The sequence below is a fragment of the Coturnix japonica genome, chromosome 2, assembly GCF_001577835.2.
Source record: "Coturnix japonica isolate 7356 chromosome 2, Coturnix japonica 2.1, whole genome shotgun sequence".
NCBI classification, from domain to species: Eukaryota; Metazoa; Chordata; class Aves; order Galliformes; family Phasianidae; genus Coturnix; species Coturnix japonica.
In genome coordinates this window covers 81,018,371-81,044,132 of record NC_029517.1, presented here as the reverse complement: position 1 = coordinate 81,044,132, position 25,762 = coordinate 81,018,371, and the positions used below count along the sequence as shown (strand labels likewise).

The 25,762-nt window shown below is 37.1% G+C and overlaps 1 protein-coding gene across 7 annotated transcripts in view; it reads left to right on the top strand.

The window, feature by feature from the left end:
• The window catches only part of CARMIL1 (capping protein regulator and myosin 1 linker 1), a 159,321-nt gene that overhangs the window by 84,564 nt on the left and 48,995 nt on the right, over positions 1-25,762 (top strand). For 4 of the 7 annotated variants that reach the window (XM_015855140.1, XM_015855139.2, XM_015855142.2 and 1 more), the window contains 12 exons: positions 1,360-1,446; positions 4,874-4,977; positions 6,308-6,385; positions 6,498-6,574; positions 7,514-7,618; positions 12,040-12,109; positions 14,190-14,201; positions 16,512-16,593; positions 17,841-17,940; positions 18,029-18,083; positions 22,820-22,992; positions 25,294-25,362. In XM_015855140.1, the coding sequence (XP_015710626.1) occupies positions 1,360-1,446; positions 4,874-4,977; positions 6,308-6,385; positions 6,498-6,574; positions 7,514-7,618; positions 12,040-12,109; positions 14,190-14,201; positions 16,512-16,593; positions 17,841-17,940; positions 18,029-18,083; positions 22,820-22,992; positions 25,294-25,362 (1,012 nt within the window). The remainder of the gene's footprint in view (positions 1-1,359; positions 1,447-4,873; positions 4,978-6,307; positions 6,386-6,497; positions 6,575-7,513; positions 7,619-12,039; positions 12,110-14,189; positions 14,202-16,511; positions 16,594-17,840; positions 17,941-18,028; positions 18,084-22,819; positions 22,993-25,293; positions 25,363-25,762) is intronic. The other 3 variants (XM_015855143.2, XM_015855141.2, XM_015855145.2) reach the window with 1 other exon arrangement.

Sequence of the window (25,762 nt, the reverse complement as noted above, 5' to 3'; positions counted from 1 at the left end):
AAATTGAGGCCATCTTATGAAAGGCTGATCCTTTTTCAAAGGAGCTAAAAAGTTTTCAGCTTCTTCTTTTTTAAGTAGTGGGTCTAGAAATGAAAATTCAGTTGTTATAACTTGATGCATTCTTGCAGAAGGTTGAAGACTCTGTTACCATTATGATTTACAGTAAACGATGGCAGAGCATCATCAATCTAATATTTTGGCAGTATACATAAAACGCAGCGTGTTGTTTTAAGCTGCATGGAAGTTGCACCTCTGACCAGCCTATACAACCGGCTTTTACACAAAGGGTTAAAAAAAAAACCCCAAAACTCCTGCAGCTTTTACATCTGTAATGTAGCTGCTCTTCCATTATTAATGACAGTAAACCATGATAGAAGCAGAGTACATGCATGTATGTGTCATACTTCTGGACTCTTTCGTGTCTGCTTATGTGGAGAACAGTATCAGCTTTTTTATGTAATTGTATTCTGGAGCAAGTAAAAGGCTTTGCTCATGTCTCCCTTTTTCTTGCTAAGCAGTTTCCTATAGGGGACTATTTTTCATGCTCAGGTTAGGATTTGACTTTCTATGTTGATTTACTCCTATAATAAATATTTCATAAACTGGTTCAATCGTTATTTAGGATGTGCCCTCTTAATCATATTTTAGTCCTTTTCTTAAATGGGGAATTAAATTTATTGAGTGCAGAACTTGGATACACTGAGAAAGCACTTAAATGAAAAGAATATTGTTTCCTTTTGTTGGATTTGTGCTGAGGTAGTCAGTATCCTAATATATTTTTACCATTTGGAATCCCAATCAATTCAAGCATTTCCAAGCCTGTGTATACTAGCTGGTAACCTACAGGCTGCTGGAATGAAGTGAGATAAGTGGCCATTATAACTCAGTGGAGGTTTCAGGTTTTCAGGACAAGTCTGTAGCTGCATTGTAGTTTCTTTTATTTGAATTAGATGCTCTTCCACAGAAATATTTCAGCTCACTGGTGTGTATCTGTGTTTTTTGAACAACATCTGTATTCCTTTATTTAATAAAGGAAGGGTTTAGTTGCAGAAGAGAGGCCAGTGTTGGCTAATATGTACATCTCTCTTCAAGACAAATGTTTTGAAGTTTCATGTGAACTGCTGCTGGTGGCTGTTTTTTATTTATTTAAATATATTTTCTGACTGAAGCATAAATCTTTCAGAATGTCCCATGTGGTAACTATTGGACATGTATAATAAATTCCCTTTGACCTTCTCTCAGATGTATGTGTACCTTGCAGTTTGTAAACTACTTAGATACTTGAAAGGGCTTGGAAAAGCTGGGGCTATATGGTTGAACTGACTTCCTGAGGACTTCTTTCTCTTTATTCCCCAACAGGTGTATCATCTCTAAGCATCCAGTTCGCCAAACTTCCAAAGGGACTGAAACATTTAAATTTATCTAAAACCTCCTTGTCACCTAAAGGTATGCTCTATAAATATGCATATTTTCCTGTTGTAAAAGTTTCAGGCTTTTGTCTTAATAATACCATTTGTTATGAGGTTATAAACTAGTCCATTCTGTTACTGCTTCATGTGTGTGCTTTAAACCAGTGCAGCTGCTTTTTTATATCCCTGAGTTTACTATTTGGGTTCTGTACCCCATCCAATTTTAGAAAACTCTTACTTGTCCCATGTGTGAGCTGGAACCTTTACCATAAAGTAAGATAAATGTTATGTTTTATTGATGATTCAAAAAATATCTGAGGCAAAAATGCATGGGGAACTTTCTAAACAGCATTTGGAAAACTGCTCAGTGTTTTTCATGCAGTTATTTCACTTAACTACTTCATGAAATCGAGTGTTACAACAAAAGCTGTTAATTGATTTGCCCTGAGTAGAAACTTCTTTGTTTTAGAATTTGCACACTTCTGACTTGATGTAGTGATTATAATAGATGCATATTTTTTAACACAATACTGAAACAAGCATTTGAAACTTTCAGGTCTTTTTCACTGATGTTTTACATATAGTAGATCCAGTAATCTCTTTATTAGAATGGAGCAAACCAGATTCTACAGAGTAGTGTTTAAAAAATAAATAAATAAATAAATAAAAATAAATAAATTTTAAAAAAGCATTGTCACAGTATTTTTTCAAGTGATGTTGACCTGGAAAAGGTGACTGAAGTGCAGTCAATGGAAGGATGTTATAACCAAGGATAACAGATGCTCTTTCATCCTATTAATTACCACTCTGTGAAGATTCTGTGTTCTCCTAAGCTTTAGAAGTTGACCTGGGGGAATATGAGTGTGGAGAAGGGTTTGTTGTTGTTTTTAGTGAGTGTTCTGTAGCTCTAGTAATGTTTAACTAGACAGTAATACCTAGAGTGAATTTATTCATTTATCGTTTTCATTAGTTGGAAAAAAAAAAAAAAGGTGTTTTTTCTTTTTTTTTCCCACTGCTAACTCTACTTTTAGTGACAAGCAATTGGTTAAGAACCTTGACTAGCCTTACATGTACTCTTGAGAATACGTGTTCATTAATTTCACAGAAAGTCCTTCAATTCTGGGATGTTCATTCACCCTGTACTTTTCTTCATGAGCTATGAATGATTTCATCAACTCTTGATTTTTGAGTGAAGAGAATATTCTAGCTGCACATCGGCCTCTAGAAAGAACAAACACCAGCTTGATGAAGCTCATCAACAAAATTCTTGTCAGTAAAAATGAATTTTGACGTTATGAAAAGAATTAGATTTTTAACATTCCTTGTAAAGATAATCTTTAAACAAAAGCTGAAATTATATTCCAGCATTTCTACTACTGGCCTCATGTGAATCCTAGTCCAGATGGCATAATCCACCCTAGCCCTTAAATATCTATTCTTCAAAGAGCATCATGTCACTACGAATATTGTTGGATGGGAGCTTTTCTAAATTCCAATTTAAAAGTATAGTGAAGTCTTAAATTTGGAATTGTTGTAGCTCTCTGTACCTGAAGATTTTCAGTTTTGCATCTTTCCTCGTCTGCAAAGCTGTCTGTGTTAGCCAGTTTTTCTGTAATGTAAGAAGGCAGTTCTGAATTGCTTTTTAACTTGGAAGACTATTTTCGAACTCAGAATATTGAGAGCTTTTTTTCTGTAGCCGGGGGAAGCCTGGCTTTATCGATTTCAGAAATTCTGTACAATCCCTCACTGGTTTTGACCTCATTTTAAAAGTGCTTTCTATTCAAAATAAGTTTCTAAGATTGCAAAGTGAAGTTCAGGTGGTAACTTCCCAGCTGATCTTTCTTCAAATATTGTACCTCAAGGTTCTTAAGAGCTATTAACACTCTGAGCCTCCTGAGAGCAGTAAAAGAGCATGATAGATTGTCTGCAAATGAAAGTGAGATTACTGTCAAAGTACAGAATGAGGTAGGTGAAGTTCAAACAAACGTTTATTGATTTGAAGATTCTGGTTAAGTGGAAAATTTTAGTATCCTCATTCAAAGACAGGGACGGATTTTCTGAACCTGAGCCAAAAGCTAATTAAAAAAAATCCCTCATTTGCATCATTTGGATGAAGACTTCAATGACTGATTTTGAGTAACTGACCCATTTTTAAACATGATACAAGCATTAACATAATAAATTGTTTTACAGCTATTCTTCCCTAAGCTCTATCACAGTTTCTGAATTCTCAGAATTGTTGTTCAGTAGTATATGCTGAGCTGTTCACAGTATACTGAATTCATTTCAACCTGTTGCTTATAAATGTTGCTGAGAAGGAGAGAAATGATTCAAGGAATGGTGAAGTTGTCATTGTTCTCCAGTTCTTTGGAGTATCAAAAAACTCCTGAAGCCTATAGCTGTGCTTTTTACAAGGGAGACTCTCCTACTATTGGTAAACTTTGGAAAACTAAAGCACTGTCTGGTGTGTTTTGGTTTACGGTGACTTGCTAGCTGCTTCCTCCAATGGTAAACCCATTTGCTAATAGTTTTTAAATGAAGAGTGCATGTGTTCCATCCACTGAACTCTGGTTCACTTCGATCAGGAGCTTTGAGAAATTGCACTGTAACGTATAACAGATTGAAACATTTGCCAGCTTCACTCTTTTGCTTAGGTATTTATGAGAAAACCACTGCTTGCTAAGTTCACAGTGATGCACGCAGTGATAGTTATCTACAATAAATTAAAAACTTTGCTATAAGCTACAAGGGTCCTCAGATGAAAATTAGTTTTGCTGGAAATAGCCACATCCTAATTTGTATTTGGAAAAGCTGAAGAGCTTTGGAACATGGCTGACTTGTTCCCAGCGTGAGCTTTTTAATTTTAATGTTAAAAATACATATTTTTTTCTCGACAGGAAATGAGCATCTTTATGCATCTCTTGATACTTTAATTAGATAACATTTTTTTAATTTTTTTTTTCCTGAAATTACAGGCAAATCATAATTGAAGTATTTTTAAATTCTAGGTCTTGTCAGTTGCTTTTGAAGTTCTGGCAAATTATACTTGTTAACGCTCTTGATCTTCCACAGATACTTTTATCTAAATATTATTGTTTGTGAGAGGACATTGTCTTAGCATTATTATGTGAAATCTGTTTTTAAAATCTGTTACAAAATATGGTTGCACAGTTAAAGCCATTGCAGAGATGGCAAAAAGATTTCTTCCTGAAACTCAGGATGTATAGCTCACTGAAGCCTGCTTTATTGGAGGCAAAAGGCCTGAACTAAACCAGGTGCTCTGTGACAAAGAGAAGTCTTATATCTCCCTGATCATCTATCTTCCTCTCCTGTAGAACAGTGTTGGGAATAGGAGACCATTAAAAATTCATGTGTGACTGTGTTCGCTAGAATTGTGCATTTCCGGGGGCTCTGCTAGTTTCGTGTGGTGCTGGATAAGGTGAATACTGACCTTTTTTTTGCAGGGGTGAACAGCCTTTCCCAGTCACTGAGTGCCAACTCGCTGATAGCGAACACGCTCGTCTATCTTGACCTCTCAGGGAATGCTCTCCGTGGGGATGATCTCTCAGTAAGCATGTGACTGTTTTAATTTATTGTTAGAAGAAGGGCAAAGCCTTTTTATTTAGACTCTTTCTTCTTTTTTGATCATAACAGCCAGATTTTGAGTTCTCTAATTATGAAGCATCTAAAATATGCAAAATCTGATCATTTGAGTTTGTTGGACATTATCTACCTGTTACTTTCATGTGACATTTTGAACAAACTTTACCAGTTTCAGGTTTATCAGCATATTCCAAAAACTAGTCTTTTCAGACATGAAGTAGAACTTTCAGTGGGACAAGAGGATTTAAAAGGTGGCAAACACACTGTCTAATGTAGAGAAAGATACACAATTATTCTCAAAGAGAGAATAACAGGAGAAATATGTAAAAATAAGAAAAAGTGTGATGTTGACAGGCAACGGTTAAAGAAGTCTCATGTCTTCCCACAGAATTTTATGGGTCATAAATACAAAAAGTAAGTCTTTTCATAGCCTGTCAGAGAGAGATGGTTCAATGAAAAAGGTTCTTAATACTGAGATCTCTTAATCGGTGAAACAGTTTTCCAACAGGAGTAAAGAAATCCTGTTATTTAGTATTTAAAATAAACTTGAGCGGAGGAGGGGGATTTTTAGAGTAGGAACCTTTCTCTCACTGTTAGGTATATCAGCTAAATGACCTAATTTTATGAAAGACAAATCTATTTTTAAAATGTTGAATGTGCACAGGTGGGGTAGATTTCAGATGGAGTTGTATGCTCCATGTTTCTGTTATGTGTTATCCTTTCTTTTCTCGATCTTCTTTGTATTGTTCAGAGAGACTAAAAATATAAACAAAGTATGATATGCTTTATGTACACTAGCATAGTCTGTGTAGTACCAAAGTAATCAATATTAGATTTATTTTCCACTTATTCTGTATTTTGCCTTCAACTTCTTATACACAGCCAATATTAAGAATTAGCTATAGTCTTCAAAGGCAGATGATCTGTATCCCTCATGCTTAAGAGGGGCTGTGTTAAACTTTCAAGCGTGGTAGTCTTTTTAGAAAACATAATGTCAATTTGAGTATTGCAGGGTATTTTTAACAAAATGATCATTTTCTGTGAAAGTGCTTTACAGGGTAAGTCAAGAGTTTTACACTTAGCATTCGGTACATGTGGTCTGGACACCATTTTTTCCTTTTGTTCCTAAGAAATGATAGCCTTTGGAAGTAAAACAGGTTGTTTTGGTTGAGTGAAAGGTTTCAGACACGCCTGTAGTGCAATTTTATACAAGTCTGAATGCATCCGAAAAGAAGTCTGTGCCACAATATGAAAAATAACACTGATATGTTTTTTTCTCGTTCCCTTAATTATAGAGCCTCTACAATTTTTTGGCCCAGCCAAATGCCCTTGTCCATCTGGATTTATCCAACACGGAGTGTGCTCTAGATATGGTAATGCTTTCTTTTCTTTGTGTTTGTGTGCATGTGTGTGTAGATTCAGATATCAGGGACGTTTTCTTATCTTGTATACCCAGTAAAATCAATCTTCCTTACCTTAAATCAGGTGTGTGGAGCCCTCCTTCGTGGATGTCTTCAGCATCTAGCTGTCCTTAGTCTTTCCAGGACACTTTTTTCTCACAGGTACAGTTTAAATGTTGTTTCTCTCAACTGCTCTATTTTGTGTTATACTTTCTTGATTTTATGCTGCATGACTCTATAAAGGGTCTCTACAAAAAAAAAAGTATCATTATTCCAAGGAAGTTATTTTCTTTCTGTTCTTTGCTAGACAGCTGTAATATAAGCTACCTTGTCTAATAAGTTTTTTATGATCCCAATGCACCATACGGTTTGTATACATCCTTTGTTGTAATATCAGACTTTGAAGTCTAACTTAACTCTTCTTCATATTTGATTTCAAAGTACTTATTTTTTGTGATTTGTTGTTTGTTAAAAATGCACTTTTTATTATTTTTCTTCTTTTCCTTGGAAGAAGACCTTCTGAAAGTCTTAGAGACTGAACACTGACTTTGTAGAGTACTTGCAGCATAGAAAATAATAGCCTTGTTTTCCCTTTTCTTCAAATCAGTGGCTTGAGTACCTGTCAGAGGTGACAACTAGTTAGGGTTAAGCAACCACAGTGTTCAGTAGTTATTTCTAGTGGTGAAGAGGCAACGTCAGTGTTTTGTAGAGTACTGTTTGATCTTTTACTTGTAAAATCTAAGTATACTCATGATCAATCAGACTTGAATAATCATTCCTGGTAGTTCACCAAGCAGAAGCTAGATAATGATGTCTTCTGAACAGCAGTACAATGATGAGAATTGTTTCTTGAATCAACATTTTGATAGCATTATGTTTTTAAGTTAACTGAGAGCCACTGACTACTGAGCTGTTGAAGGTGCAGCAAATTAAACAAGTAAATGATTGTTACCATTTTGACAGCCTGCATTCACTATAGGATGTTCACTATTCAATATTCAATTATTACTATAATATTAGTACTGTAACTATAGCTGTTTAGTAATCACTGTTGGAATGAGGAGCGTCTAAATGTTACTTAATGAATACATTTACTTACAGAAAAGGAAAAGAAGTCCCTCCCTCCTTCAAACAGTTTTTCAGCAGCTCACTTGCTTTGATGCAGATTAATCTCTCGGGAACTAAACTCCCTCCTGAGCCTCTGAAGTAAGAATTTCATTTAATTTTCTCCTGTTGCCTAAAACCTCATTCACACTGTTACTGTGTGGTGCTTTATAGGAAAATAAATAAATAAATAAATAAATAAATGAATTTTATTTCCATTCTTTCCCATTTGTATGCTACTGATACTGGAAGAGTAAGAGTGAGATTTATAATGGCCACACATTAAAGAAATGCTGCATCCATCTTGTGTTTGAAGCTATTAATCATAGTTTGGTTTATGTCCCAGCTGTTTTGTTTCCACCAACTTTTTGTGATATATTTCTTACTTTGTGCCTTAAAAACAGGAGTGTTTGACTTGCAGTGAAATGGTATTATATATTTGTATTAGCATCATTCCTTTGAGGCTGCGCTATTGTAAGAGCCATTGTGCATATGAAGCTGTTGCAGTGCTTGATGGAAGAGGCCTCTTGCCCAAAACTGCACCTTCCTTTTAGGGAGAGAGATCATGGCAGCCAGTTCTAAGAGTGCTAAGTGTAATGCTTTGCTTTTCTGTATGTTGCCCATCCCGCAGGTAACAGGTTCTTGTTATACATATTGGGCAGTTCCACTGACCACCCAGTGATGGAGAAAAACTCCTCTTATAGCATAAAGCAGGCAGAGGGAAATTGTATAGCACTCTGTCACCCTTCCTGAGATGTGTGCATCTGTGTACTGTGGTGAACTGGAATGTAAAGGGGGTGTTTTAAAATCAAGATCAATCTAGATAAAATGACCTATTGAGATTCTATCTATGATTCTGGTAGAATCCTTGTCTTTATTGGCTGAATTAAGGAAAGACTCTTTTCAACTTGCTGGCTTCTGTGCATTAAAACATATAAAACCCAATCCACAGTAGAAATCTAGATGTGATCACTAACCAGTCCTGAGAACTTGTCTCCAAAATCCTGATCTGGACATAGGTATTCATATACATATATATGCTTATGCATGTACATATGTATATCAGTATATCTGCGTGTTTTATCTTTGGGGAGAGAAGTCTGTCTCCTGAAGACGAATAGGGAAGAGAAACTTCTGGGAGAAGATAAAGGAAATAAAAGTTACAAGTGCCTCACAGGAAAGAGTAAGGTGTATTGTTTAGGGATATTTTTCTTAATGCAATTTGACATTGGATAGAGACAGTACAATATGCTTTTAAGTAAGATGCAATGGATTGAAATCCCACTGCAGGAGCCTGTTGTTTTAGCTCTGATTTTCAGTGTTCTATATGGTGCTCTTGGCTGCTGTCTTGCTTGGTTAAACTTTGCTAGGGTTAGGAAAGTAATATTTTGATGGACTGATGATCACAGAAAATAATTAGTGGAAAGTACTTTGGTTGATTCAGGTTAACTTAGGGATATTGATTCTGTGGTAGAGGGTAGAAGAAAGCTACATTTAATGAAGTTAGAAGAACAGAAGTTGTCTGACTAAAACCCAGGTCAATCTTCTCAGCAGTGCAGGAAAAAAAAAGTGTCATGAGACATTGAATATTTCTAGTGAGATCAGGAAAGGTGAGATGTCTTGGGCGCCATGGTTTATATTCAGCTTTTTTCCTTGGCATGTTGAGTATCTCCCATGGTGTGAGGAGTTTTGGCAGGTATCTGTGCTCGTAGATGTTGCATGAGTATATCCCGAATACTTGTGATCCCTTGATTTGCCAGCTGTGCAGAAAATGGGAGATCTTCCTAGTCCTTTTCAACCAGTGATCTCCATTAGCAAAAAGCTACTCTGCTGATAATATTTAAACTACCCTGGCCCAGTTTGAGTGGAGTTAGAGGGAGCTACACGCATGACTGCTGTTGATAAAAGTAAAGAGTAAGCAGAATACAGTGAGTTGAGAGCAGCAACTTGTATTGCTAGTACAGACAGCTCCAGAAAGCAGCATCTGTCCAAAATATACCTGGACATGGTTGGTCTGAAAATACCCATTCTTCTCTCACTTAGTTGACATTTTGCCATGAGCTTCATTTGTTTCACCCTAATAGCAGTGTTCATCTCTTTCTGGGGTTTAGCAGGGAGCTGTTAATACTGCTTGGTAGCTTCCTTGATGTGCTTTTTCTCCAACCTGAGGTTTTCTTCAGTCTGAGGGGAGTGCATGTCTCAACACTGCAGAGAACCATGATCTGCAGTGCCCCTTGCTTTCCATCTCAGAGCAACCCTATCCGGCTTGATGTAAAAAGCATAATGTGGAAGTCAATTTGGTGTTAAAAAGATGTACTATTAACCTAGGGCAGCTGCTTAGCATTTTTGTCTTAACTGTAAGAAATTACAAAACTGCAGAACAATTGAGGTTATAGGATGTGTTAAAGACAAGGAGATGGAAGCATCTGTTTTCAGACAGACTTATTTGTCACAGTAATGATTTGCAATAGCAGATGAAGGCTGGTTTCTAGAGGGAAAACTAATACAGTCTACACTAATAGTACTACTTTAGCACCTCTGATCTGTGCATGTCAGAAAGCCTTTTTGACAACTTGGGCCTTGAAACTGTCCTCTGATAAAGGGGAAGTTCCTGTTTTGTGTCTATGAGCCAGACGTGAGAGTTGAGTAAATGATTCAAGATGGAGCTTGCCTCTGGGAAACTAAACAAAATAAGAAAGCAACCCATCAGATAAAAGTGTAAATACTTGGCATGGTGAGTCTCCATCTCCCCTTTTAACAAATTCATTACCTGATATCTTTGATAGATTTTGTAATTTGATTCCTTTCTTATTAACTTCCTTTAGGACTGCAGTTTCAGAGCATTTAGTCACATCTGCTGACTCGGTCATTTTCAAGATACTGGTTAATCAGGGCACTCAGGAAGGGAGATGAGCTTGTTTGTAAAGCAATGGACCTTTTAATATAAGCCAAGTCATCCAGGAAAGAAGTTTGTTAATAAAGCTATATTGTTGGAGATGCCATTTAGGCAGTGGAGAAAGGCTGCTTTTAGTTTTTGTGCAGAGGTAATGCAGCTAATGATCCAGCATAGGGCTTTTTGTTGTTGTTTGATTTATATTTTTAACTGAGTGAAGTAGTTTTCATGGTCTTTTCCTTGTTGTGGTATATGTTGCCATTTTTGTTCATTTACAGCCATTGCCAGAAATGTTATTTTGATCCGTCAGGGCTGTAAAAAGACAAGTAGCTGACTTGCTTCTCATCCAAATTCTAACTAGAAGGACAAGACTTTTCCAAGTATCACCATGCATGTGACTTAAACAGGGTGACTCAGTACTGATCTATCTGCCTAAAGTGCCTTTGACTGTTAGTGATATTTCAGGAGAAAATTAGAAATCATGAGGTTTTCTCAGATGGGGGTTTATAGGCCAATAGGTTGGAGGGGGGAAGGAAAGGGATTGAAACATTTTTCTTCCTCTGAAGAGGGTTGTATGTGAAATTGCAGCAGTCTCTCTCTCTCTCTCTCTCTCTCTAGGTTTTTTGGTTGGTTTTAGTGTGTCCTTTTTATGAATGCCCTGAGTTTTTTATACTGCTTCAAAATATTAAGGAAGTTACTTGTAAAGCTATCAGACAAACATTGCATAAAATCGTATTTGGGAAGGACGAAGTTGAGGATGATCTAAAAGTTTCTAAAAACTTGCAGAGCTTACACAGTTTTCTCAAAGTCTGTATTTGAATGGATTAGGAAGTAAAGAACTATATTTGTTTTAAATAACAGCAAAGGGCTGATTATCATTTGTATCTGCAGAGCAGGTACAATAGACTTAAATGAAAAATATTCTTGAGGCACATGCATTCTAAGCACGGCTTCTACACAATGCTTGCATAGCAAGTTTAGGCAAACAGCTCAGCGAAATCGTTGTTTTTCTTTACCGCCATGCATGGGTCACTGGAATTCTGTTAGGCTGAAATGAAGCTTAGGAAGGAAGTCTTTCTGTTTCTCTGTTTGATAACTAATTCAAAGCAATGCCTATTCTGAAGATACTGGGAGGTACACATTGGTTATATTTGCTCCTTCTATAAGATGAATACTGTTGTACTTGTTGATTTGGCAGTGTTAATACAAACACGATATTAATACTAATTTTTGTATGTGGAAATAAATTTCTGTAAGGCTTTAAATATAGAGACCACATATGGTTGTAAATACAACATGCCTTTTGTAATCATTTGATTCTTCTTTAAAGCAAATATTGATGAAAAACTCTCTCTGATTAATCTTATTAAATGCTGACGTAGAATTAGTTTTACTGTTTGCTTATTTGGATTTCATCCCTGAAGTTTTTGACGCTGCTGGGGTGTTCTTAGTATGGCACAGCAGGTTTGTACTGCATTGTCTTTTAAGATGTAACTGCTCAGTTGGTGTGGTTTTGTTTTGAAATGGTTCTTTGTGCTATTAGGCGTATTAACCAGTAATTACTGATTATGCTGTTGTAAAGCTGCCATTAAAAAAATTTTTAAATGGTTCTAATATTGATCTTTTTCAGAGCACTTTTATTAGGCCTGGCTTGCAATCACAATCTGAAGGAGGTGTCTTTAGATCTCAGTAACTGTGAGGTAAGGATGATTTTTCAGGATATGTTCAAAAGATGCAACAATATGGAATTGGGATATGGAGTTCTTATGCTCCACTGGGCTAATCATTCTACCTCTAACCAGAAGCCATGAGATAGAAATCAAGTCATGGCAAAATAATTGTCTATGTGTATCTGTGCTGTAAATGAGGAGTACAGGGTTTTGGGATACCTGCAGCATCATGGTGTCATCAAGCTCCTTGCAGTAGCAACTGTAGATGCTGAGGTAGCATGCTGGTGCTGTTCACTGCTTGGCAGCTTCTGCTTTCTAGTGCTCTAATTGTAGGGCATACTGAGGCAGGATTTCCCAAGGTGTCTGCATTAGAATGGGTCCCAGGAAGCTGCAGACCCTGAAGGTGCAGTTTGAATGTCTTCCTTCAAAATGGAGGCAGGCATCCTCTCCTGCAGGTTTACTTAAATCTTGGGATAAATTCTGCTTCTGTACGTAATTAACTGATTCAGGCCAATAGGGAACTTCTGTAAGAAATGATGGAAGTGTGCCATTAACTTGAAAAGCATTGTGCAAATGATTATAAATATTACAATAATAAACCAGAAAAAAAGAAAAAGAAAGGGAACCTTGATTTGCTGCTTCTTGCTTCTCTGTGCTTTGCTGTGCATTTTGTTTCTGAGTATTGTCCACACTCTTGCAGGATGATACCTGTATGGCTACAGATTCTGACAAGAAATCAGCCAAAATCCTAGGAACTAATGAGGCAAAGTTACATAGAGAACTGAGGAGCATGTTTACCTAAAACAAAGATCCAGCCTTCCAAGGCTTTCCTTTTTAAGCTGCAAAGAAAGCCTCTTACTTGCTGGGCAGATCTTTTTAAGTCCATCATCTGTGTAGCAGCTGTTCCGCAAGTGCCCTTCAGGTGTAATGGTTTCCCTTTAAATTGGAAGCATGCAATTTGATGAACATGGCGAGGTGCAGTAATTGTTAAGTTCATGGTTGATTGCTTTTGGAATGTGCATTGATTTCCTTAGAAAGAAAAAAAGCTACCAAATCTTTGTGAATGTATTTCGTAGCTTGTTTTGATATTTTATACTTTTTACAAAATGGTTTTACTTTGAGGGGCACTACAAATAAATATCAAATAGAAAAGCTTTCAAGTTAGTTATATGTGATTCTGACTTCTGAGCAGATAGATCAGAAGGATGGCAATTTTTCTTTCAGAAGGAGACAGGAAAAGTGATTAAAGTAACAAAAATGAAGCCCTGTATTCATAACCTTAAATAAATAAAACACACTTAAGTAATGAAAGTATAAATTAGCATGTAACCCAAGCAGGGGTGAAAACATAAGGTCTGGAACTGAATGCCATTCATAGATAACCTCCATGAGTCATTAGTTGCATTGGACCCCAAAACAAAATCAGTCATGGTAGAAAGGAAAGAGTTGTGCTGTATGTGAGCTATTGCATTGCCATCCATGGTCTGGTTGCTTCAGCGTTTACGAAGGAGAGGCAACTGTTTCCAGAGACAAATGGGGTCGTACACAGGGGAAATAATCTATAGCAGGTCCCCCCAAACTGATAGTGCTTCCTTAGATCTTTCCCTCGATGTTTATTTATTTTTTTTTTTTCATATCACTGAGCTTTATCCATTCTCACATGCTTTGGAAATAAGAAATTCTGCTTCCAGCAGGGAATTGCTGTGCCAGGAGCTGGAAATACTTGCCCACTACTGCAAGGCCTCTGCTCTGCTGGGAGCTGCACCCTACTACCACAGAACAGTGGGGAGCTTGGAATTTGTGCCCTGCCTATCTTCCAGCTCCTGCAAGCACATGCTGTCAGGAGGGCAGAAAGCTGATGCTCCAGCTTTGCCCACTTTCCTGTGATAGGAAAGCTGTTATCAACTCTGGAAGGAAAAATCTCAGTTCCTTCCCTCTCCCACCACTTTTAATTTGCTCCCATAATTTTCTGATATATTAACTCCAAGCTTAATCATTTTATATTGCTTGCTTGTTTTATTTTTATTTTTATTTACTATGAAAGTTACATTTTTATTTTTACCTGCTCAGCACTGATGTATTTCACTCTTTTCCCTTCTGCTTCCCTTAGCTTGGTCACTGTGTAAGTACCCTCCATGCTTTACCTTAATTTATAAATCAATAGACAGCTTTGTTTCTCCATCCCATATACCTCCTAGTTTTGAACACACTTGGCTTTTTTGATTGCTGAAGGGCTTGTTCTACAATTTCTATACAAAAGCTTTTATATGTAGTCTCATATATCATATAGATGTTGCAGAGTTGTTTTCACTATCACAATCTGCATTGACATATAGCCTCTGCTTTTATGTATGTGACTTTACTACAGTTGCAATAAAAATTGATCCTAAAGGTCAAGTAGTTATCATCACCTTCAGGTTAAATAGATATCAACATTTGTGCACAATAAACATTTGTGTATTTGATATTGTTGATACAGTGTTGTCGGTACAAGACCCAAAATTGCTTGCAAAAAGTTGTCTGCTTAAACACTTGAAGTATATGTGTATACTTTTTATGAGTATAGAACATGTATCATACCAATTACCATACAAATAACCAATCTCTTCCATGTGTTTACCTTTTTATCTATGAACAAACCTATTCTTGTCATGAAAAGTAATTTTTAACATTGGCATTTTAGTACAAATATTAGAATATTTTTATTGAACTAAATCTTCATTTCCTTATGGTGAAGTGTATAACTTCTAGGGCACGCTTGAGTTTTGGCTACAGCGGAAAACAAATTGTAACACAGTGAATGTAGTTTTTAACTTTGACAAGACCACGTATAATCTGCCAGTTCTGTATATTTTCCAGTAATTGATGTGGCAGTCTGTGTGAAATGGTTGTCTCGTAGTAGGCGACCCTGGGAGAATTGCAGAGCGAAACTGAATGATTCTGGCATTCATACAGCCAGCAAGAATTACAGATGTTCTTAGAGAAACAACACTGAGTTAAATCTGCACCAGTTTTGGCTCAAATACAGATTTCCAGCGTGACTGCTTCTAGAGAGGATAGGACTAATAGGTCTAAATAGGCTTTGTTTCATGCAGATAAAGAGGGGCATCTTATGTTCTGTATCTTACGCTTCTAGGTGCGACTTATCATTTATATGCTGTCTCTAACCACCACTGTTCTTAAAATGCTCAGGCCAAGTTATTGAACTGTTTGTCAACCAATCACAGATCTTCAAGTTTCTGAAAGAAAACCACCAAATCAAGTCCTCATTGAAAAATACTTCTAGAACATATTTGTGGTTGCCTCATTTATAGTGTGGTTAAAAAGACTGTTCACAAAACTGTCAATGGGTTGATTCAGGATGTTTGGACAAGTGAGAGAATGAAGTCAAATATGACTCATTTTTTATGAGGTGAAATGGCTGCTTTATGTCTGAAAAAGCCTGGCTTTTTTCTTTTCTTTTGATATAGTGAAATTGGGAAATGTTTTGCAAAACTTGAATTTTAGTAAAAACTTTTGCTTCTTTTGTTTTTCTTGCTGGTGATCGCACAGTGTATTCTGAAATAAGAAAATGCTTTTTACTTATTTGGAGAAAAGAAAGTTTTGTTATTTAATCCAGTAGCATTACTAACTAAATGTTTAAGTTTTCATATCTTTGATTCTTATTGTTGACGTTTTCTCTCAGGCCGCTTCAATATTTCCTTCTAAATCTTGAAAATTCTTTTCCATTTCTTATTTCAGATTAATAATGTAATTATAGTTTCCAAATAGGCATTTTTGTTGCTGTTTTTCCTCTCTTATCCCTAATTCAAAGCTAAGAGATAAGATAGATTAATGACTTTTTTTGTTTGTTTGTGGTGTTTTGTGACTATTTTGTAATTGCATTATTTTAACGTTCTTTTCTATAATAGGAAAACATTATTTCATTGATCATGATTTGGCTTCTTGTTTTTTAACTGGGCATCCTGTCACTGTGCTTGTTATAACACAAAGCTTGCAAGATGCCAGCTGTAAGACTTGACTGTAATGGAATTCAAGAATTACAGTGGGGCATGCTTGTATACTAGACAAGCTTTTTTTCTTATTGGAAACCTGAAATATCCTGGCCCTTTCACATGGAAAGCTGCACCAAAGACTTGCAGTCACAGCCTAGCACAAGTGCTAAGGGATTCTTTTTGTCTACGCCACTTACATCATTCCCTGTGTAACCGCAAAGTAGTAAGGAAGTAGAGTCCTTTTTCTTACTTGTGTGTAAAAAGTGAGAATGAAGGATGGGAATGAGAATAGTAGGAATGTGTGTGTAGTCATTTTTATGTCTTTGGTTTCTATTGCTGCTGTTTTTGCTGCTGGTAGTACCTTCGCTTCTATTGCTCTTTCATGTGATCTTAAAACCGTAACTAGTTTGCAAAAATGGTTGATGTTTTGTCTCTAGTTAAGATCGGGAGGTGCGCAAGTCTTGGAAGGATGCATAGCAGAAATACGCAATATCACCAGCCTAGATATTTCAGATAATGGTAAGTATACAGAGCAGGAATGGAGGACCATGCAGGTCCCAGAAATGAGATGTGTCTTTTCTTTCAGCTCAAAATAGAATTCAAGGATGGTTATACTTGATTTGTGATTACTGACTATATTTCTTATGGAAAAGCCACAGGTCAGAAAGTGTCATTGCTCTGAAGTGTAGCAGAAATAATAATAGAATAACTCTACCTTCAGAAGTTTGTTTTGTTTGAAATGGGTATAACACGACAGAATAAACTGAAGGCAGCAAGTGTCATATTAATGGGATTTTGTTTGAAGTGGGCTTAAATAAGAGAGAATGAAAAGCTAAATGGGAAATGAAAGTGTAGTGAAAGTCGGAGGACCAGAAATTGAGTGAAGCTGTGACAGTGAAGTAAGAGAATAAAATTTGGAGCAAGTAGTCAACCAGCTTCAGATCAGAGCTTGATTATCTGGAAGTCTTAGACTATAGGTGGTTTGTAGACCCTGTGTTTCCTAGCTGGGAATACCAACTGGCTTTTCATTCTGCAAATTCAAATTGTACACGTGTGTAACAGGAGAACTCACCTAGCTGTGCTGGCTTCTCTGACAGCCAAATGCAGAATTAGTTCAGATTCCCAGTACAGCTGAAAAGCCAGAAAGGCAGGTGGAAAGCTTTAGGAGTTACTGAGTCAACTTATATAAAGAGATCAATTGTTATAGCTATATAAAGATATTTGACTTCAAAGTTATTCCATGGATCTAGATTCTAGTTGTTAGTAATCTAACTAATGGACTTTTCAAATCTACAAATAGGTTGGGAATACAATAGTAGTAGAACAAATTATTTTTCTTAGTAGTGGAATAAAGCTTGGCTGTTGTTTCAAATCATGTTATTCATAGCCTGTTATGTTAACCTCTGCATCTGCATGCTTTGAGAGCTTGATGCTACACAGCTCACAGTTGCCTCACAGTGCAAGGAACTTTCTTGAGTGACTGGACTGTAGATAGGGGAAATTTCTCTTTCTGTCTGTCTGAAAGATGCCTTCAGTGGCTGATTAGGATAGAGATCTAAAAGGTTTCTTTTAGAAGGATGCATTTATTTTCATGAAAAACAGTGATGAAAAAGATATATAAATAGAAGAAGAGAAACTTCTCTAGAACAGTTTGAAATAGTACACTGATGTGATTGTTTGATTGAATTTAGCTTTAATAATTGGTCCCTTTCTGGGACTTCTGTGAAGAAGTGTTTTAATTCCTAATCTGATCTGATTCTTTACAGGCCTAGAATCTGACCTCTCAACCCTTGTAGTCTGGCTTAGTAAAAACCGATCAATAAGGCACTTGGCATTAGGCAAAAACTTTAACAACATGAAATCCAAGTAAGGCTTTTTTTTTCTTTTAAATAACGCAATGAGTAATGAGAAGAAGCTGCTGATTTCATCATCTTCCTAACTTTTCTTCCCTCAGAAATCTCACTCCAGTACTTGATAATTTAGTTCAGATGATTCAAGACGAGGATTCAGTGAGTATCTTTCTGCCTAATACCATCATGTGTATTTGTACCTTCAGAGCCTATTTCTAATATTTTTCCTTTGTTATGTTAACTTGCTGTGTAAAGTTTGATCAAGATCCTAAACAAATACATCCAGCATTTTGGTTTTTTTGCCCTCAGTAACTTGAATTATGTGTAAAGGGTGGGTACACACTTCTTAGGATCTGTGCTTGTTGAAAAGCAACTCATTCCAAATAACTAGATGTGTTTAAATCTAAATTGCTTTAGATTTAAGTTATACAGCCATGTAGACTCAAGTTTTCAAAAGTTTCATGTCCTGATGGGATATTACAGTGTTAGTGTTCTCTGGGTGCTGATATTCCTTCAATAGTAGTATTATTTTATTTTATATACTTATTTTACTTAATAATACATGCTATTCCCTGACCACTCTCATGCCTGTCAAATTTTACTGATCATTCTTAGTCCTTTCTTTCTCCTTCTTGCCCCTTGCAAATAACATGCAAGCTCCTCTGCTTTCCTCATTCTCCAAAAACAGCTGACTGTAGAGTCAAGCTCTCTTAACACCTGATAATTGTGTTGTCTTTATTGTCCCACTTCCAAGTTCACATTTCACACTGCTTTCATATTTTCACCTACTGTTCAGTTCAGTGGAACATTTTTTATGAGGGTTCCCAATGTCTCCTTCCATCGTCTCCTTCTTCTCTCTGTACTTTTCTCTATTCTGCCTTGAATCCTGTGTTAAATCATTCATAGAATCATAGAATCTCCAAGGTTGGAAAAGACCTCAAAGAAGTTCATCCAGTCCAACTGTTCACCTGTCACCACTATTTCTCACTAAACCACATCCGTCAGTACAACATCTGAATGCTTCTTGAACACCTCCAGGATCCAACTCCAACACCACCCTGGGCAGCCCCACTCCACTGCCTGACCACTCTTTCAGAGAAGTAGTATTTTCTAACGTCCAGTCTGAATCTCCCCTGGCACAGCTTGAAGCCATTCCCTTTAGTCCTACTGATAGTTATATGGGAGAGGGGGCTGACCCCCACCTCACCACAGCAATCCCAGTCTACTCAGCTGTTCCTCAAAAGGCCTGTGCTCCAGATCCCTCACCAGCTTTGTTGCCCTTCTCTGAACACATTCCAGGGCCTTGATGTCTTTCTTTTGCAGCTACCCTTTAAAACTGTTGTGCCAAATCAGATGAGTCATAAGCAAATATAATTTACATATTTTGTTTTTTTTCAATTTCATCAATTTGCTTTGTTGCAGGTGAACATTTCTTCCCACATACGCTATATTTTAAAATACCCCTTCAACTCACATTGCCTCCTTTCAGCACAGAAACTGTCTTTCAAATGTGCATTTTTTTTCTTACTATTTATATGCCAATCCTGTTCATAATATGTGTGCACAAAAGTAAAACTTCATTCCAATTTTGAAGCCTCCAGGATATATAAAAAGTAGGTGTTACATTTTGGATGTATGATTCTCACAGTTCTCCCTCTCTTGCATCATCAGCTTTAGGCTTTTGTGCTCCTTTTCTTTGCATTTTCTGAGCAACACAAGCCACTTTTTCATTTCCTGCTTTTTCCACAATCAGGCTCCTGTAATTCCTTCTCAGAATGTCTTTGCTGAGCTAACGTAGGCAAACATGCTTTTTATTTTCATTCTGCTTTCAAAATGTTACACTGAGTTAATCCACCAGAAACATATATTAGATACGTTGCTCTAAAAGTAATGCCTTCGATTTATTTCCATGGAAACTACAACAGCAACAAAGAGCACATTAATGCTATTGATAGACCAAATTCTTAGCGATGTAACACACTTTTTTAACACAGCCCATCACCATTAGCTGTGTATTTTCATCAGCAATAAACAAGAGCCTGTGCACTGTGTTCTTAAAAATCCATGCTAGTGGATGTGACCCACTGTTTCACAGCTGCTATGGCAGTGGTGTTGCTGCAGAAATGTTTGTCCATGCAGTTCCACGTTCACTTTGCTCGTATCCAGTGTTTGGTCTCCATAAACATTCAGCAAGTGCCAATGAATGTCAGTGGGTGCCATTTCTTCCACAGGGAGGAATTATATCACACACCTTCCCTCCATACACGCTTCCATTCTGTCAGATTTCTCTGCTGCCATCTGTCAGTGACAATGTAATTGGATGTTGGTGGGAAAGTTCAACCTCTACTGCCATAATGCCATCATCCACCTCTGCTATCATGGGCCAACATAATAAAATAGGAGGCATTACTTTCAGGGCAGCCCTCCAATAGTTTTTTCTTTGTCCTGCATTAACCTTTGGGATACAGCATGTGATCCTATTGCTATTACCCTGCCTTTTGTCTCTCCGCTTTCTTGTCTCTTGTCTCTTCATCAGTGAAGGCATCTTGTTTCATTTGGTATCATCTGATGCTAAAATCAATCTAAAATATCTCCTAGCTGGCAAATAATTGAGGATGAGACCAGTGTAGCACTGTGGGAAAAGCATATATTGCAAATCGCTGCCTAGTATGACTCTCACTCCACTCAGGAACAGTACAATGCTTACAAAATGATTTTAAGCTTCTAGCTATATTGGTTCAGCTTTGAATCCGGAAAGAAGTGGTCCTTGCTCTACCATTCCTGTGCATTTACTGCCACAGGTCATTAAAAATTACAATGGAATCAAAGAGAGCAGAGTATGGTGCTTCCCAGAGCACACATTGCCTAGTGTATATTGCCTGTTGGCTGCTGCAGTCAGAGAACGGTGGAAAGCTGAAATGAGAGGCTATAATCCAAAATGAGTTTGTAATGCTTCTTCATGTATTTATCCATGCTTAAAATAGACCCATTGCTGTTTTAATATGAGTAATGATTAAAATGATTTACGTAATCAATAGCTTGGGTTTATGACTGGAAAATACAATTAGACACAAATGTAATTCTACACAACTTAAAAACAGTGCTAGTAACATAAACAGCAAAATTTCCCAGGTGTTTATACGGGAATGTAATATTGAAGTTTCTGGGCTTTGGTTTTCTGTTTCATTTTTATTATTATCTATTTCTCTATTTAACTAGATGCTGTACTATACAGTCTATGATAATGCTTTCTTATTAGAAGAGCAAGAGATATTTAAAGCTGTGTCATTACTGTGCACTTTCTTTTTCTCTTGCAAAAACTGCTTGTAGGCTACAGGTACGGGGTGTAGTGTTACTCAGAGTGGGTAGTCAGTTCTGCATGGGTGAGAAAAAGTATTACAGTGCTGAATATATTCAGTTTTCTGTTCATTGTTGAAGAATTGGCCTTTGAAGGGATTTTATGAATGTCTGTAGGGCTGTGGGTTTTTTTTTTCTTTCATGTGGTGGTCAGATAGTTTCATGAGCAGCCTTTGATTTAAATCACAGTTATGTTCTGACTGTGGTTTGCGTTTAGGGCACTAAATCAGTCCAGAGGTTTTTATCCTTGCTCATTCAGTAAATGATAAGAGTAGCTATGCAAGAAAATTAGCAACTCACCCGCTTTACAGACACTGCCAATATAGCAGGCTATTTTTTTTAATGGTTATTTAAGTGCTCTTCTTGTGTAATAATAATGATGTACAAATGAGCCCTTGCCAAAGAGTAAAGTCTTTCCAGACCGTATACTGTTTCATAAGAGTGTTGGAATAAGTAGAGTGAAAAATCCTTTCCTGAGAGAAGGTATTTGCATTGTAGAAAATCTGATGTGTGGGAGTGAGCACTTGCAGCAAAGTTACTGGAATGGCCCTTTCTAAAGCAACATTTGAGAAGCAGAAAAAACTTCTCTTTCACAGACTTAATGCATTTTCTGTGTCTGAGTGCTGTGTGCTATTGCTTTTCCGTGAATCTTTCATAGGAAGTCTTCTTAAATATGTGCCAAAAACTCTAAAATACCTTTCTAATAGGATGTTAATGTTCTTTAGGGTATGTAATGTAGTAAAACAGGGGAACATAGACCAATTATGGGCATTAACATAGTAATTTAATATCTTCAATATAAAATAAAACCAGCATGTGGCTTGTGTTACTCTTAGACTTTTTAATTATAAACCTGCTGCGCCTCCAAATTTTTATGTATTTCCTCACTTAGAAATGCCTTCCTTATTGTTGAAAGCTTTTTGGTTATCACTGTAATCCAACAGTGTATTGGAAGCAAGAGTCCCATTGTATAGCAGGTACCATGCAAGCACCCTGAATCCTGGGAGGTGTGCATCTGTAGTTTAGATGGTTAATTTACATTAATCTAAGCCTTAGGCATCTAATTTAGTGCCACAACTCATCCTCGTAAGGTGCTGATTTTGTCGTTTTAGGCAACTAAAATTCATCCTCTTGATAAATGCTGAAGTAGGTATGTAGTGGCAATAAACTTCTCTGTATAAGGTAATGCTTGAGCAAGGGAAAGTGTTTTGGGGAGTTATCATACATCAGCAAAGACAAATTACAATTTTAGCAGTTGTAATCGTGCACAAGACATAATGGTGGACTTAGCAGGACACAGAAAATAAGAGTTGTTGCTTCTTAATGCTTTTTTCAGGTTATTGCAAATTAATCCGTGTGTGTCTTTGACACCTGTGCAGTAAGTTGCTAACTTCTACTTTACCATACGTTCCAGCAGGTACAGCAGACATGGAAATCATTCTTTACTCAGTGTCATTTCCAAGAATTTGGGGACATTTTTTTGTGGATGTGCATGCTTTATCAGTTGCTGTTATCTGTGCCTTTTCTGTGCTCCACAGCCCCTGCAGTCATTGTCCCTCGCAGATTCCAAGCTGAAGACTGAGGTCACCATCATTATTAATGCTTTGGGCAGCAATACATCTCTTACAAAAGTGGATATTAGTGGAAATGCCATGGGTGATATGGGAGCAAAGATGCTGGCAAAAGCTCTACAGATAAACACAAAGCTCAGGTAAGGGGAACATATTTACAGTAAAAGATAAAGTAGTTTAATAATACTGAAGTTGCTGGCTTATTCTTAAGCTGTTTCTCTCCAGGATGACTCTAGGGAAAGACATGTAATAGAGTCTCCATTTGGAAAATGTCACAAAAAATGGAAGAAGAAAAGGTGGAGATTCTCTCTACAAAAACATATCCAGAACTGGAACTGGATCAAAGTTACATTTGATTAGATCCCATGCTTTCATGGTTTAGTAGTAGGTACAGTATTGGATTTACTCATCCACTTCAGAATCAGGGGAGAAAAGTGTGGTTTTGACAGAAGAATGCATAGGAGTAGATACAGTCCTTTCTGTTATACCATTGAAGAGATGGTATCTTTCAGTTACAACAAGGCAGATCTAAATTTCCTGTAAGCCTGAGAGATTAAGTTGGTATGGAGCTCTGGATGTCATCTAATCTGGCCTCCTTCTCAAAGCAGGGCCAACTTTAGTGCTGGGTTTCTCAGAGCCTTCTCTAGGCAGGCTTCAAAGATCTTCAGTGACTTCTCTGGGAAACCTCTTTCAGTGCTTAGCCAATCTGTTCTACACTCTTTTCTATTGGAGGCCTTCCTAACATAGAAAATTGTGATACTTGTAAGGGAAATAAGAAAATCCCTTGCCTTCTGTAGAATTACTTTGTAGGAGAATGAGGAACATGTGGAATTTAGAATGAGTAACAGCATGGGCCATCCCTCCTTTCCCACCGATGGACCTTGGCATCTCTTCTCTGCATATTCATCCACCTGCCATATCCTATTTAAGATATGGCTGGCACTGATGGCTTCAGAGTATCACATTTTTTCTATCTTGAAAGCAATTAGTAAGCAGTAAACCTTCAACCAACATGAATTTGGAGTAAAAGCTTCTAAATATGCTACCATCTTCTCTGTATATACATCCACCTGCCAGCTTCACTGTTTTTAGGACATGGCTAGCACTGACTGCTTCAGAGTATCACATTTTTTCTATCCTGAAAGCAATTAGTAAGCAGTAAACCTTCAACCAACAAGAATCTGGAGTAAGAACCTCTAAATGCGCCACCATCTTCAGGAAAATCAGTAATCACACCCCCTCTTATCAGCCTCCCCAAATGAACCTTTCATGGTGTATTGTGTATATGAAGAGACCACTTTGTGATTGGCCTCTAAATGTTTGTTTTGTGGAGGACAAATACCCCAGAGCAGTCCTGGCTGTTCTGCTCAAATACAAAAATAACTAAAGAAAAAAAAAAGTTTGCTTTGCTATTTTCAGAATGTTAAGGACACAATGGAGAGGTGACTAATGTGTCGGGAATGTATTAACCTGAAATGACCACTGGTCCCTGAAGAAGTAAAACCTTGAGGGCACTCAGGGTTGCAGACTGATAGTATGATACAGCATACTGACTGTCAGAGCTGACTGTGGTGTGATAACAAACTGGATAATGCAGTGGTATTTATGGAATTTACCTTCTTCTCTTCCTTGCCTCCATCCTTCCATCTTCTAAGAAACAAAGGGATAAAGGAGTTATTCTGCAATAGCAGAAGTGTGTTAACTACCTGTGAAATCCTGCATCTACAATTGTTTTTCCTGAACACCAGAAATCTGTTGTTCTTTTTCCTTTTTTTTCAAGAACAGCTACAACTAGTGCTTTTGCACAAGCCAGATTTATCTGCATGACTGTCTCTTCTGACTGCTAATGAGATCTTTGAACATGTGTTCACAAATTGCCAGGCAGCCTGCTTGAGTGGCCTAAACTAGGGGAGGAGGCAGGGGGAGACTTTATCACTCTTATCACAATTGTATATTCAAAAGAGCTTCAATTTATGCACCTAACCTAATGGCATATATGGGCAGTTAGTTAGGTTGCATGTGTAACTGTAGGAACTGTACAATGACCAGGCATAGAATTGAATGTAAAGTAGCCTGAAAATTTTGAGCACCCAATCAGCATGATTTTTTGTTGTTGTTTGTTTACTGCAGTTTTCTTGGACATGCAATGAAGTCTGTTTGGTTTGCTGATATTCAAATCTTTCTATTAACAGCATCTTAGAAAATTTATATCCAAATATTACTAATAGAAAATACAGCACAGAGTCCTCTTGGAAGAAAGAGGATCTCAGTTTTGTAATCTCTTTGTCCCTCACTTCAGTCACATTAAGCTTCTAATAAAGCCGGTTTTATACTGTTTTAACCACTGCAGCTTTGGACATAAAACTGTTATTTCAATATGCATAACTTCAGTTTGGATTAATTTGGATTGCATGAAATACTTGTTTGTTTTTTCCTCTCAGAACTGTAATATGGGACAAGAATAACATCACTGCTCAGGGCTTCCAGGACATAGCTGTGGCGCTGGAAAAGTAAGTTCTCAAGCGACTGAATGACCAATGAAGAAGGAGGCTAAGCACTTAGATCTGATTGATAGGAGCAGCTGCAGTTCACTGCAGTCAATATCATTTGAAGATGCTGAATGATCTCAATTTTAAGTATTGGGGTGCTTAGTCTAAAGGAAAATTTGTGATTTCACATCCTTCCAAAAAATGGGGAAAAAACTCTGGGCCTCTTTTCATGAATACTCTGCTGTCAGCATTAAGTCCATTGAGTTCTGCCCTAGACATTAAATTTCTGCATTTCAGCATATTTTCCTTTTTCTGTAGCCTTATTTTGATAGCATGCCTGAACTCCATTCTTCCCAATGAGAGAAGCTGTATATAACAGAAAAGTACTGAAGCATGCCTTTGTGGTCTGACTTTATCTTTC